The 14971-nt window shown below is 36.8% G+C and overlaps 1 protein-coding gene across 1 annotated transcript; it reads right to left on the bottom strand.

Moving 5' to 3' along the window:
- Positions 1–5325: 5325 nt before the first annotated feature.
- Positions 5326–13966, bottom strand: LOC311089091 (extracellular calcium-sensing receptor-like; the record flags this gene model as incomplete). Its single annotated transcript, XM_084123541.1, has 6 exons — positions 5326–6230; positions 10311–10434; positions 12232–12459; positions 12547–13302; positions 13378–13666; positions 13758–13966. The coding sequence occupies 6 exons, from the start codon at positions 13964–13966 to the stop codon at positions 5326–5328; spliced, it is 2511 nt and encodes an 836-aa protein (XP_083979667.1).
- Positions 13967–14971: the final 1005 nt, after the last annotated feature.

Here is a 14971-nt window from a genome sequence, read left to right as displayed (position 1 = left end):
TTGGGCGTGACGTCACGCCAGGCTCACTGGTAGGCTTAAGCAGTTGCCGCGCGGCAGCCAATGAGCGCGCAGTATGCCGCTCTAGCTCAGCTGCCTGCAGCCGCACTGCGTTGACAATATATGAAATTAAGGATAATTTTTGGTTTCAGTATCTCGAGAAAAGAAGGCTTTTCCCGCTGCGTAAGCAGAGCTTACGCAATACTCGTTCCCTCTCTAGAGAGAACCGAGGTTACGTGAGTAACCAAGTATCGTTTTTACTCAAAAACGCCTAGAATAATATTATAATAAATGGCTATAACTTGCTGAGGGATTGTTACATGTAGACAAAATTTAATCTGGAAGTCTAAAACAACCAAGTCTAACTTTTTAAAGGAAAAAAAAACAAAACTTCAGGAAGTTCTGTTTGAGTTCACACTGAAAACACCACATTTTTTGCTGCCGTTTTTCTTAAAATCCTGTTAATTTCATAAATTCTCTGACAAAAGAAATGTAAAACTGTGACTTTTAATGAACTAGATGGAAACTTTAGGGTCTCCTGTTTAAAATGATATATGGCACTTGATGCTTGCTGCTAGAATGGGTTAGAAAAACAAAGAAAAGTACAGGTGAGTCAGGCGCCCCAAAAATGTTCTAGGTCTTTAACCCTCTGGGGACCAAGCTGTTTTTGGGGTCCTTGAGATGTTCTGACATGCCTTGACATTTGTGCTTTTTTCAGTTATTTATAAACATGTTAATGGCAAAGGTGTAAATTCACTCTATATAGCACAAACAGGGCTACCATAATATGCGAGCAATGTGTATGTAGATGTTTGTATTTTTAAGAGAATAATGTTTATGCGTGGTTATTGGAAAAAATTAAAATGAAAGTTGCTGAATTAAGACCACAAAACACATATTAAATATGTGTCCACAAGACTTTTGACTAATGGATGTTGTCCCTTTGAGTTCTAGCTTCAAAATGATGTAAAAATAGTCTTGCTTTATCGTTCACAAAAAAAATACATTGATTTAAATGGTGTAAAACAGGTTTTGCTTGGAAAGCCAATATGCGAGGGGGAGGAGTAGTTTACACCTTAGATTACAATGTCCCACCCACTCTGCATAATGAGCCATTCATTCAGGTGTGACACTGACTGAGCCACAATGCAAGGACAAAAGATGTATTTAGAAGAAGTCTTATATTGACCATTTAAGATTTCGCTTACATCTCTCTTGTAAATATGTTTTGCTATTTTATTAAAAATGTTACAATTACAACAATAATTACAATTTCAACAATATTTCAAGTGTACTCTTTCTTTGTAAAAAAAAAAAAAAAAAAAAAAAAGATTATAGGCCTACATTTTATCATATGTATTCATTAGTTTGAATATAGCCAACATTGGAACATCTAACATCTTAGTCTATGAATTTATTTTTGACAAAAATAGTATTTTTTTTTTGCAGTTTAATACGTTGCTTATACAAATACATTTTATTTCAACATATTCCAGTCGATTTTTACTCATCTCAGTAGGCTATAGCAAAGCAGTTTATTCTTTCACACACAGACGCGCGATTCATATTTAGGCTAAACAGTCTTTACAAATATGTCCCCTTCATTCATCTCACAGAAAGGCGAGTCATATTATAGAAATGCGATTCATCTTTTTGCGGTTTACATAGGCCTGCACTAACGTTATTCCATAACGTTATTCCACACGTGAGAAAAGAAAACAGCCTACCTCACTCCTCAGCGGAATCTGCTCCTTATTTCAGGAGATATTGCTCCTCATCAGCACTGTTCTGAGGAATCTTTTCTCCATAAGGTAGGCTATAATGTCTCACTCGCGAGGAGTCGCGACGCGCTTTGTTTACAGCTGATGTGGGCGTTTCACAGCTCTGAAATAGTTCTCAGAATTTGCGTTTGAATAGCACGCGCTCTCCGGGGAGTGGTCACATTACTGTGAATTAGCTCGTAATGAGCTCGACAGGAGTCGTTCTCTTTTTATACAGATTACAGAAGCTGAGAATATTTGTTTTTTATATAAATGACTTAATTTAAAAGATGCGATCTCAAGCTTTATGCCCGTGGGTCTGTTTGCCTGTTTGACTGAATTTTCGCGGAGTTATAGATCATTTTCGAACGCGTTTCAAATGGGAGTTTACTGACAGAGAGAAGGCAGAAATCGCATCATGTTAATTTTTCAAAAAGCAAAACACTTTATTTTTATTGTGAGTATACAGAAAAAAAATAGAAACTGAACAGGATCGATTGATGTATTACACGAAAATGAAAGATCAAAATTAACAGAGCATTTAGTGTTTATTTTCATTGCTAAAAAAAAAAAACGAGCAAAACGCGCGGGCGCGTTTGTGGTCCCCAGAGGGTTAAGGGTTAAACAATTCTTAAATTAAATAAAAAAAAGAATAAAATGGGTTTAGTTCTGATATTTGTATAATTTTATATAGAAATAAATGGCGTATAATTACATTTTTAGAAGATATGAGGCTTTTAGTGTTTCCTTTTTTGACATTACTTTAATCCCTCGCCATAGCAAAACCATTTGAGATATTTATTATCCGTTCACAATTTAGCATCTTTAATGTATTTTCATCATGTTGAAAAAGTTTGGTGGGAATAAAATAAACCACTTAAGAGGAGTGGGTAAAAATTCAGAGGCCAATTTTGCAAAGAAATCCACATTCAAACCAAAATATTTGACTTCCTGTTGGTCGGAGCTAATGACTGTAAATTAGAAAGTTGTCTGGCTTGATGAGACCAATATACGTATTGATTTTTTAAACTGTAGGTAAAACTAACCCCCCCACTTTTGTCAAAAGCATTTTGAAAGTGACACACTTCCTGCTGCCAGTCAGTGGCGCTTTAACTTTGACTCACAAAAGTTACATCCATCTGATTGGCCTCTTACACGAACACACTGCTGAAGTTTCATCAAGATCAGTTAATCAGTTATGCAGAAGTTATAACACTTTGTGTTTCTCTTTTCTCGCCATAAATTCATTTCCTCGCCACGGTCAAACCGTTCGAGATATCAAAAATCTGTCCTCAATTTAGCATCCTTAATGTCTTGACTTCATACACACCGAGTTTGGTGGGGATTGGATGAATTCTCTAGGAGGAGTACATCAAATTCCACAGCATGCGTTTCCAAACAACCCATAATAGCCGACTTCCTGTCGGGCTGGCATAAAACTTGACCGAGGGAAAGTTGTTCGGCCCGATGAGATCTATATGTGTACCGAGTTTCATATTAATTTATGCAAGCGTGTTTGATATATGGACCAAGTTTTTAGACCCCGTTCAAGGGGGCGCTGTTGAGCCCCCCTGCCACGCCCAGGTACCACCTTCAGCCCGGCCCTGATGGCCGTGGGTTCTAACCTGTGTGCAAAGTTTCAAGAGTTTTCGAGCACGTTAAAGGCCCCAAAAGCCCCCGAAACAAGAATTTAAAAGAGAAAATCCACATTCAAAACAAAATATCTGACTTCCTGTTGGTCGGAGCTAATGACTGTAAATTAGAAAGTTGTCCGGCTTGATGAGAGTAATATATGTACCAAGTTTTGTGATTCTAGGAAAAAAATAAGCCCCCATTTTTGACTAAAGGTGGCACTGTTGAGCCCCCTTGCCACGGCCGTTTCTGAAACTTTACACATATCTACTGGTTAATAAGTGTGATGTGTCTGTCGAGTTTCATGCAATTTCAAGTATGTTAAGAGTCTCAAAAGCATAAAAAAAGAATATTAAAGTTTGAAGATATCAAGGGTATATAAACTATAATAAAAAATATGATTTAATTGATTATCACTTTCGACCAATAGGTGGTGCAGTCACAAAACTGATGTGATGTGGTCAGAGTGAAGTGACAATGACACATACAAAGTTTGGTGTCAATATGTCAAGGCATTGCAGAGATAAAACCTGAATAGTCCTTTTGGCATCATGCCTCAAATTTGCTGCTGCGCTATACAAAAACGGTTTCGTCTATCGACACGAAATCCATAACTTTTAGTCGGCACGGTCTGGAGATGATACGATTCGATTTTGGTGAAAATCGGACAAACGGTCTAGGAGGAGTTTGAAAAAGTAGGTTTTAAATGAAAAATCAAGATGGGGGACAGGAAGCCAAATAAGGAAAACTTGGTATCTATGTTCTCGGCTTGACCCAAGGAATCTATTAAGACCAGTGGCATTACAATAGGCCGATTTATTCAAAAGTTATTAGCAGTTTTGAAAATTTTGTTATAACTTTTGACCAACAGGTGGCGCTGTCTCGAATTATTTTGGGTACCTTCAGGGGATACGTATTATTGCAGTATATACGTATAGTACAGTTGCGTATTATTACACCAATGCATTTGTTAAGTATAGCATTTTATTAGCATGTTTTGTTCTATTATAGCGCCACCAAGAGGGTCAGTCCCACCATTTTTTTTATGTTTCCTCAGAATGAGCCCATACATATGTGTGTCAATTTTGGTAAAAATATCTCAATTTGCTTCGGAGTTATAGACATTTATATGAAAAAACACGTAAAAAATGACTGACACATGACTTTGATTGGATTTTACTACCCCTTACTATCAATATTTTCGCATTTTGGCATTGGCGTATAGCTATCGACCTATGTTTCCAAACTTCTGACGGTGGTTTCGTCTCGATCGGACTAGCGGTTTCGAAGATATCGGCAGATGTTTTTTAAGCGCTGTGTTGAGTGCTGCACAGACTCAGTAATTCACACGTTCAATCTTTCTCTCACACACAGTCACTCACACTCTTTCTTTGGCTCCAATAACTGGATATTAATGGCCTCCGTTTGGTCTTAAATTATGCGCTTTGGAATCAATGGGTACTTGAGATGGGATGTATAAAAAAGTAGTTCTACACACTTTTAGATGGGTAAAAGATATACACACAAGCAATAAATATATTTGTCAGTGAAGTTTTTCATTTAAATAAAAGATTATTTAAACTACCATCTGCTGCAATCTCTTCCAATGAAAAGACCCAATTTTAGCACTAAAACTGCCAGATTAACATTTCAGGCAGGCCTACCACATGTCATTCATGCAAGTAACAGCTCTGTTTTTCACATATTACAACAATTCAGATACCACCATAAAAAGCAGTGTGAAATTTGTAAGAAAATACCCTAAACTATTATTTAATGTAACTAGCAACATGAAAACCTACAACATACAGAACATAGTGACTGACTCAAACTCGTGGACCACATACGTTCTACAGAGCTACTTTGTACATGGTCAAATTGTTATGACTTTGTCCACATATATAGCATTGAAAAAGAACAGTTAAATTAAATCAGTTTATTTGTTAAACTTTCCCAACATATGTTGCTTTGTATTTTGTTCAGGCTTACACATGATTATATAACATTTTGGTGCAAATATGCAGAATAGTAAACCAAAGCTTGAAGCTAAAATTGCAAATATCTCCACGGCTACAGTAAATTTTCCAGGAGAACTGACATAAGATGGGATAAATGTAATCCATACAGCACAGAATATAAGCATACTGAATGTGATGAATTTTGCTTCATTGAATTTATCAGGCAGCGTCCGAGCCAAAAAAGCCATCATGAAGCACAAGACAGCCAGTAGACCAATATAACCCAGAGCAGCTGAGAAACCTATAGTAGAACCCAGACTGCACTCAAGAATGATCTTTTCTTTGTAATATTTCATATTTTTGTTGGGAAATGGAGGAGATACTGTTAGCCATAGCACAGAGATAAGAACCTGTATAAGTGTAAAGGCAAGAACACTGAGTAGTTGTTGTGCAGGCCCAAACCATTTCATGACATTACTTCCTGGAAGTGTAGCCCTGAAGGCCATTAACACCACCATTGTTTTCCCCAGAACACAGGAGATACAGAGGACAAAAGTGATCCCAAACGCTGTGTGTCGCAACATACAGGACCACTCTGTGGGCCGACCAATGAAAGTAAGTGAACAGAGAAAACACAGAATCAATGAGAAGAGCAGGAGGAAGCTTAGCTCTGAGTTGTTGGCTTTTACTATGGGGGTGTCCTTCTTGCTGTAAAACAGGATGGCCACCAGTATAGTCAATCCAACTCCAAATAGTGAGAAAAAGACTAGCACTATACCCATAACTTCTGTGAATGACAGAAATTCGACAGCCTTTAACACACATTTATTTTTCTCAGCATTAGACCAATATTCCCCTGGACACTGCTTGCAGTTATTTGAATCTGGAAAGAAAATTGTGATGTTACAAACAAAAGGAGAATAATTTTATTTATGAACTCTTTGCTAATACTTCTCTTGCAGTACTGCATGCCAATACTGCAAGAGAAGGGAAAAACAAAGAAGGAAATTACCATTAAAAAAAAAACAAAAAAACTCTGTGTACCTTCAAATAATTTGTTTTCGTATTCTTTTTCGTATAACCGTTTATTTATCACATATCTGACCCTTCTCGTTTTTTCATATTTTTATTTTCATCACACTTTGTTCTAATCCGCCAAATGGAAAAACACTAAAACCAAAATGGATAAACAGCTTGAATATTCGATCTCTACATGGTTCCGCTGATTGGTCAACCAAAGATCAAGCCGTGTTGTCATCTGTTCTTATCTCTCCACAACAGAATAATTGTTACACTTACTGTTCAGAGACAAGAAGGTTGAGGATCCAAATATAGTATTTAATTAAAGTGTTTTCCACAATCGTAATCCAAATCCAGACAAGGGTCATACACAAACAAACAATAACAGTTAAAGATAGTGATGGTAATTTCGAAACACTGCTTCATGAAGCTTCGAAACCTTTACAAATCTTTTGTTCCAAATCAATGGTTCGGAGCGTGTATCAAACTGCCAGAGTCACGTGATTTCAATAAACGAGGCTTCATTACGAAACGTTTCGAAACACTTAAAAATTTCAATGGTTCACAGCTGGGGGCGATGTTCTCTGTCTTCTCATTTTTGTTGCATTTACACTGTTCTGACAATTAGGGGTCACCGTAGAGACGGGTGTCGAATTGTTTCGAAGCCTTGACACAATACGACACATTTGCTTCAACTGTTTCAGTGTTCCACGAAGCCTCGATATGCCCACCACTAGGCTGAGGCAAAGAGGGAAAAACAGGGGAAAACAGGGAAAACAGGGAAAACCACACTCAGAAATGCAGTAAGACACATACAAGACTTCACACAGAGACTAATAGAATGAACCAGGCTTTTATAGGGTGAGCTTAACAGGATAATGAGACACAGCTGAAAACAATGAGTGCTGAGAACAATGAGAATTATGGGAATTGTAGTTTGAGAGGGAATGACAATAGTCTGATGTGGAGTGCCCTCTGGGGGCTCTCAAGGGCACTCCAGTTGGTGACCGTAACAATAATAGTCATCTGATACAGTTGTTCGGATTATTACAGAGTTTATTGCAACTACATTTAATCTCTTTCTCATCAAACAGCCAGACTAGTAAATGGCTCGACACAAACCATACCAGGGCAGAGCCTAGACAGTGATTTCTTATGTGTAGGCTATTCACAAATTTGTGTGCCGTGAAATACTAATTTATCGTATTAAATAATAATTTACGTGGCATCTGCTCTCACAACTACCCCTAGTCGTTTTTGGCACACTGCCTGTTTTATTTAGCTGACCAACTCTCAGAATCTGTGTCCCGAATCTGCACGGCGGCCTGGACAGTGCAGAGAGAATGCATAAATTACAGTGAAGCACAGAGCAGAATCAATTCAATGGTAGACTATGAAATAACACTTTGAATAATAAAGCCAGAGATGAAGAGTATTTTTTTTTTTTTTTGCCATGTATCACCATCAGAAATTAATTAAGCCAAATATACTTAAATAATTAAGTATACTTAAATAATTAATACTTTTATTTAATGTAGGCCTATGTCATCTTTAAATTTAAATTCTTAAATTTAGTCAATAAAATTAGAGTTTAACTCTATAGGCTGATTCAACCAAAGGCATCTTGTGCTGTAGAGGTGGCATAGAAGCAGCATCTGAAGTTGCTTTTTGATGGAGGCCTATTTACACAATGTAATGCTGCTCAGAGAGGTCAGTAAATGCATTTACACAGCAACTGCAAATGCATAATACAATGAGATTAATTTTATGTTTTAAACAACATTTTGAATACAGAAATCTGAAATAAATTACAAGATGAAACGATTATGAAATATCGCCAGTAGGTGGCAGAAAGTCACTGTGTTAATGAATGAGTCATTTTGTCAAACATTGACTCGTTCAGTAATAAAAGGCTGTATGGCTGGTGAATCACTTACTTAACCGATTTGTTCAGAAATTAATCACTACTCTGTGTGCTTATGCTGTGAGTCGCACAATGATCTGTGACTTTATTAAAACATTGTTTTGAGTGATATTAAAGGTATAGTTCACCCAAAAATGAAAATTAGCCCATGATTTACGCACCCTCAAGTCATCCTAGGTGTATATGACATTCTTCTTTCAGACGAATACAATCGGAGTTATATTAAAAAATATCCTGGCTCTTCCAAGCTTTATAATGGCAGTGAATGGCCGTTTCTGTTTTGAAGTCCATAAAAGTGCATCTATCCATCATAAAAGTGCTCCATACGGCTCCGGGGGGTTAATAAAGGCCTTCTGAAGCGAAGCGATGTGTTTGTGTAAGAAAAATATCCATATTTAAAACTTTATAAAGTAAAATAATTCCACTAAAGTCTAAAGCGCAACTTATGTGATTAATGCAACGTACTGCTGATATTTACGCTACGACATGACGCACTACACTACTTCCGACGTCATAAGTTGCGCTTTAGGCGTAAGTGGAATCCGTATTTTCTTTTGGCCGGAAGCTAGTTATTTTACTTTATAAAGTTTTAAATATGGATATTTAAGTGTGGAGCACTTTAATGATGGATAGATACACTTTTATGGACTTCAAAACAGAAACGGCCATTCACTGCCATTGTAAAGCTTGGAAGAGCCAAACAATTTTTTTATACAAAACTCCGATTGTATTTGTCTGAAAGAAGAACGTCATTTACACCTAGGATGACTTGAGCATGAGTAAATCATGGGCTAATTTTCATTTTTGGGTGAACTATCCCTTTAATACTCAGTGTTAATGAAATACAATCAGTCTATTGCTCAAAACAACAGTCAGGACTGCTGCTCTGCACTTCTCTACAGTGTAAATATGCTACATTCTCTCCGCACTGTCCAGTGCGTTGCACAGTTTTGGCATACATATTTCAAGTGTTGGTCAGCTAAATAAAACAGGCAGTGTGCCAAATAGGTAGGCTACGGGTAGTTGTGACAGCAGATATGACGTAAATTAATATTTAATATGATAAACTAATTTCACGGCACGCAAATTTATGTGTAGGCAGAAGAACGCATTGTGAAACTTTTTTAAAGGGGCCGCAAAGCAAACAAGCATGTTGATTGGTATTTGTGCAGACTGACCACAAGTAGAGTATAAGTTAACCTCATGAAATCTTTTAAATGTGAAAGTAAGAAATTGATCAATGGAAAGAACTTAACAATTATAGTTACATGTTTGCTAACAAAATAAACCAATTAAAAGCCATTTGTGTGGTAAGGCTTTTGTGTTATTTTGTGTCGTCAGAGCTCGCATTGAAAATTAATGACTTCTGGTCACTTTGATGCTCTTGCCGGCGGCAGTCTGAATGCACAGACACAGATTTTAAGATTTGGTCAGCTAAACAAAACAGGCGGTGTGCCAAATATGTAGACTAGGGGTAGTTGTGACAGCAAATGCCAAGTAAACTATTATTTAATATGATAAATTAGTATTTCACGGCACGCAAATTTATGTGTAGCCTACACAGAAGAAAGCTCTGTCTAGGCTCTGCCCTGGTATGGTTTGTGTCGAGCCATTTATTAGTCTGGATGTTTGATGAGAAAGAGATTAAATGTAGTTGCAATAAACTCTGTAATAATCCGAACAACTGTATCAGATGACTTATTATTCTGTTGCGCGGACCTGAGTAAGAACTGATGACACAGCTTGATCTATCTATGGTTGACCAATCAGTGGAAAGGGGCGTTTTATTCCCGCCCATGTAGAGATCGAATATTCAAGCTGTTTATCCATTTTAGTTTTATTGTTATTCCAGTTGGCAGATTAGAACAAAGTGTGATGAAAATCTGATCCGAGATTTGTTTATTTATGTTCATGAGAAGGGTTGAATATGTGATAAATTAACTGTTTAGAAAACAAAAACGAGAAAACAAATTATCCGAAGGTACATGGACCGAAACTGAGAGATGGGCTGAAAATTACCTGTCTCATTACTGATTTCTCCTTCTGCACATGGAATACAGTCATAACAGCAGACGGGTCTTCCTTTCTGTGCAGCCTTCCTAGTTCCTGGAGGACAGCTCTCACTGCACACAGACCTTGGCTTCTACATAGAAAAATACACTGTACACAATTACCTAATTTTACTTTGCAAAATAAAAATATTTGTAATTTTTTTGTTAATTTGTCAATTTCTGAGAACAGTATTTCATACCTGCAATGTTAATTGATGCCAATATGCAATGGGAGACATGCTCATGGTCAGTGAAAATGTTTTTGGAATGAAATTCATTTCAAAGTGCTGTTACAGTAATTCAAAACCATTACAACTGTAGTGATGCCATTTTGTTCAAAACTTGTTCAGTAATGCCCTCTGCTGTTGCTTTTGTACATTTGATCAAACATCATTATACACTTGACCTTTCTGCTCTGAATTTCCAGTGTCAGTAAACAATATAAATGCACTGTATACAATTTAGACCACAACTATTTTCCTTGTACACCAAGAATTAATGCAATTTTCGTTTTCTAATATTCAGTTGATAATGTAAATCATATTATCTTCTTTGAAACCAATATGATTGAAGTAAAATAAAGACAAATGTATTTGAAACAAAAAAGCTTGTTGAATTGCACTAATTTAAAAAAATAAAATGCATTGCATTAACATTGCTTGTATTTTAATGCATTGTATGTTTAGGGCTTGCATTTTTAGTGTACTCGCAGGGTTTGAGACTGACTCGGAGCAGGGCGGTTAGGTTTGGAGGGTGAGTTTTGGAGACGGAGCAATGAAGAGAGGGGTGTGTGTGTTTGTTTGTGTTGATTTCAAATATCAACAATGTCCAACAGCCTTTTTGAAATATCGCTTATCCCACCTTTAAGCTGTGAATATTTCAATTCAAAACATTTCAAACACATTTTCATTATAAAAAATGTAATAATCCATAGTCACCTTTCAGATTTCACTTCCAAAATAGTCTGTTTAAAAATACAACCTATAATATTCGACAGGCAATTTTTAAGTCCATTTTATGGTCCAGTTTCCATAAATTCAGTGGTCCATAAATTCATTATTGGATAATGAATAAATCATTACACATTGGGAACTGCAGGAATAGCAGTAGAGTATTGGTGCATAATCTCCATCTGCTGCTAGTCGGCCTCACCAGCTGGTGGTGCAAGTGGGTGTTGATGTATACCAGAGAGAGACAATTCAATAAGTAATATTGAATTTTTAATAATGAAAATGTGTGTGAAATGTTGAAGTGCAAGCAGTGCATTTTTATTTTTCAATTAGTGAAATTCAACAATCTTTTTTGTTTCAAATACATTTGTCATTATTTTACTTTCATAAATGTGGAATCATACAGCATACATCTGTAAACGGTTTTGTGTAGGGGAAACCAAAATTTCTGTTCTGAATTTGAATTGGTGCAAAGCCTTGAGCAAAGTTGGAGGGCACTGTTTCACTTTATTTTGATGGCCCCTTTAACACGTTCTGTTGACTATAAGTAACGCTGCACCTACATGTCTACTAACTCTCATTAGAGTGTAGTTAAGTATTAATAGACTGGTAGGGTTAGGGTTAGATTAAGTTGACATGTAGTTGCAAAATTACTTATAGTCAGTAGAGTGTCTGTTGGAGGACCATCACAATAAAGTGTTTGCAGATATTAAGCAGACAGTCTACTTATACTCCAATGAAAGTTAGTTGACATATAGTTGCAAAGTTACTTTTAGTCAACAGCACGTTCAAAAGGGACCATCAAAATAAAGTATTACCAAAATACCTTTCTAATGTGATATCCTTCAAGCTATTTTTATTGACCAGTTCAAATGTTTTGACATTTTATTTCCAAACTTTAAACAAACCCTGTATGATAAGCATGTTACAGCCATTTACCTCCAGCTGTCCTCCGGCCCAGATTATGTTGTCAGTGTTGAGCACAAATCGTTGGTCAGGGGTCAGTGAGGCATCATAGTATCCTACTGGTTTAAACTTGATTGATCCATTAGAGTCCTGCTGCCAGTTCACGACTTCATATTGGGCTACAACTGCACCAGTGCTGTCAAACCACACATGATCTCCCATCTTTATGGTGAAATTGACCTTTTTCAGAGCCTTAACCACCTATTGAGAAAAAGTCATTTGCAGGCACAAATTGGTGAATCCTCTTGTTCATTGCCTTTCAGTCTATCACTCTATCTTTTTTATTACCTGCTGTGGTTGTATTTTCAGGTCTGTTTCACAACCCTCCTTTTCTTTGCACTTCAGTAGATTGTGAAGTGAATGAGCCACAGCATAAACTGATTTGTATACATTGCTTGCATATCTTTGTTCAGGCACATCTTCATTGTTGCTCTTCAACACAAGGAGATCTTGATATGCGTTGCAAATTAATTGATATTGAGAAGAATTCCCCTCAGTCTGTGAGCATGGAAAAGCTGTGTCCCAGAATGCTTTTATAACATAATCTGCAAAACCTTCAATATTGTTTTTTTTCACAGCAAACCCCAATGATCCTCCCAGCACATGAAAACTGTTTGGAGTGACCATACTGTTTGCTGTTATCCATGCCTCCACACCAATTACTTGGAGGCCTGTAATGTTCTGAATAATTAAATAATCAAGTAGATTGTTCATTTCAAAATTGGTAAGAAATGCAACAATGACTTTTGCAGTGCCTTTTTTTATTGTGTCTACCACATTTTTTAGTTTTTCAGGCTCTGTTCTCTGGAATTTTACAGAGTACTCCACACAAATCCCCTCCTTCTCGGCTGTATTCAGAAATATTGCCATTCCATAGTTTCCATAATCGTTGTCACTGTTCACTGCTCCCACCCAAGACCAGCCAAAGTATTTGATTATGTATGCTAGTGCTCTGCTCTGGTGGTAATCACTAGCGATAGTTCTGAAGAAATGGGGGTAATCTTTTCTATTACTGAGACATTCACATGAGGCTGAGGGACTTATCTGAAATAAGGCATAAGAAAACAGTGAAACAGTCATCAGTATTTATGTCAAACATTAAGTGTTTTTGCTCCTTACCACTGGAATTTTAAAAGGTCCTGTAGTTCTGGACAGAATCACTGTGTTGGATGACTCTGTTTCTCCTATGATAGCATGAATAGGAGACTGTCCATTGCATCTGTCCCCTGATGCAAATTGTTCACCATTCATCAATGCCATATTTGCACCCATAGAAGATAGTATTGAACCACAGGTATCATAAATTCGGTAGCCAATAGAAACATTTGGGAGCAAATTTTCACTTCTGTTAATCTCCTCTATGGCAAAGATCATGATTTGAGCCATTCGGAAATCTCTCAGACTCACACTGTACAAAAAAATTAAACCAGAAGGTTAAACAAACTGCATTATTTGCACAATCTGCTATAATGACCAAAATAGATTTTGAAGTAAAAAACCTTGAGCATGATAAAAGCTGAGGTTTTTGCTTAAACTTAAATGAAGGTAATGTCTCTATGCTGTGGATTGGAAAAAGTGCTCCAATAGTTACGTCTCCATCCTTGGATAGCAATGGGTATTTTGGGTCCCCCATCATTCGGCAAAAAGGCTTTTCTGCCTTTGCATGAAGTTGAAAGTTAAGCAAGAGTATGCAAATAAAGACAGACATCCAAAAGTCTGAGTTCAACAGAGGCCAAATGCAACTGGCTTAATTCAATATTTGCACTTTTATACACACAATTAATATGGATGATTGATTGTCAATGCAGCCAGTGACCTCATTGGGTAAGGACATGGGTCAAGTCAAGTAGAGACAGAATAGAGTCACGCTATTATGATAGAGTCTGATTTAATCTAGCCATTAAAAGGCATTAAATTGTTAAACTGTGAATATTTAAATAATCAGTCATTGCTGTGAAATCATACTGTGATACCTATCTAACACATTATGCCTCTTTTTGGTCCAAACAGACATTTGTCAGAGATTACCTTCAACTATTCATTCCAATAAATTAGCATAACTAACCCTTAGGGTAGTGTTGCTTTCGTCAACGAAAATTATGACGAAATATTGTCGTCAACGAACCGTTATCACCTGACGAAAACGAGACGAGACTAGACGTAAATGCATGGTCATGTGACGATGACTAAAATACATGTATAATGCAATATTGTTGACGAATAAAAACGAGACTAAATGTGGTTTAAAAAATAAAAACTATGCTAAAATGTCTCTTCATTTTCGTTGACCAAAACGAGACGAGACGAAATGTAACGTCACGACGAATGAGAGAGTTGTGCGTGAATTCTGGATTGCGATCTGGTCACCCGATTATCAGCGAATTTAACCATATATTACTCCATTAGTTATTCTATTAAAATGTCTCATTGATATATTTGACACATTCATAATCATTACTTTTGCTGGTTCTTTGTGACAGCTGTTATGTGCGTTATTGGCAGCGTCTCTTGTTACATGAACACGTCACCGCATCAGCGCCAGAACATGGAGATTTTATTTTAGAGTAGATATAATCGCACAACCTATTCGATATTTTATAATTAAATAAACTAATCGAATATCCAAAAATCGTGACTCATCCCTGCATGGAATCTCTTGTTTCTTTTCCCAAATCTTCACTCACGTCACGTCTCACCCATTTTCTAAAGGTAT

The sequence above is a fragment of the Abramis brama genome (genome assembly GCF_963993115.1).
Source record: "Abramis brama genome assembly, chromosome: 9".
In the NCBI taxonomy this organism is placed as follows: domain Eukaryota; kingdom Metazoa; phylum Chordata; class Actinopteri; order Cypriniformes; family Leuciscidae; genus Abramis; species Abramis brama.
This window is presented reverse-complemented; position numbering and strand designations above follow the sequence as displayed.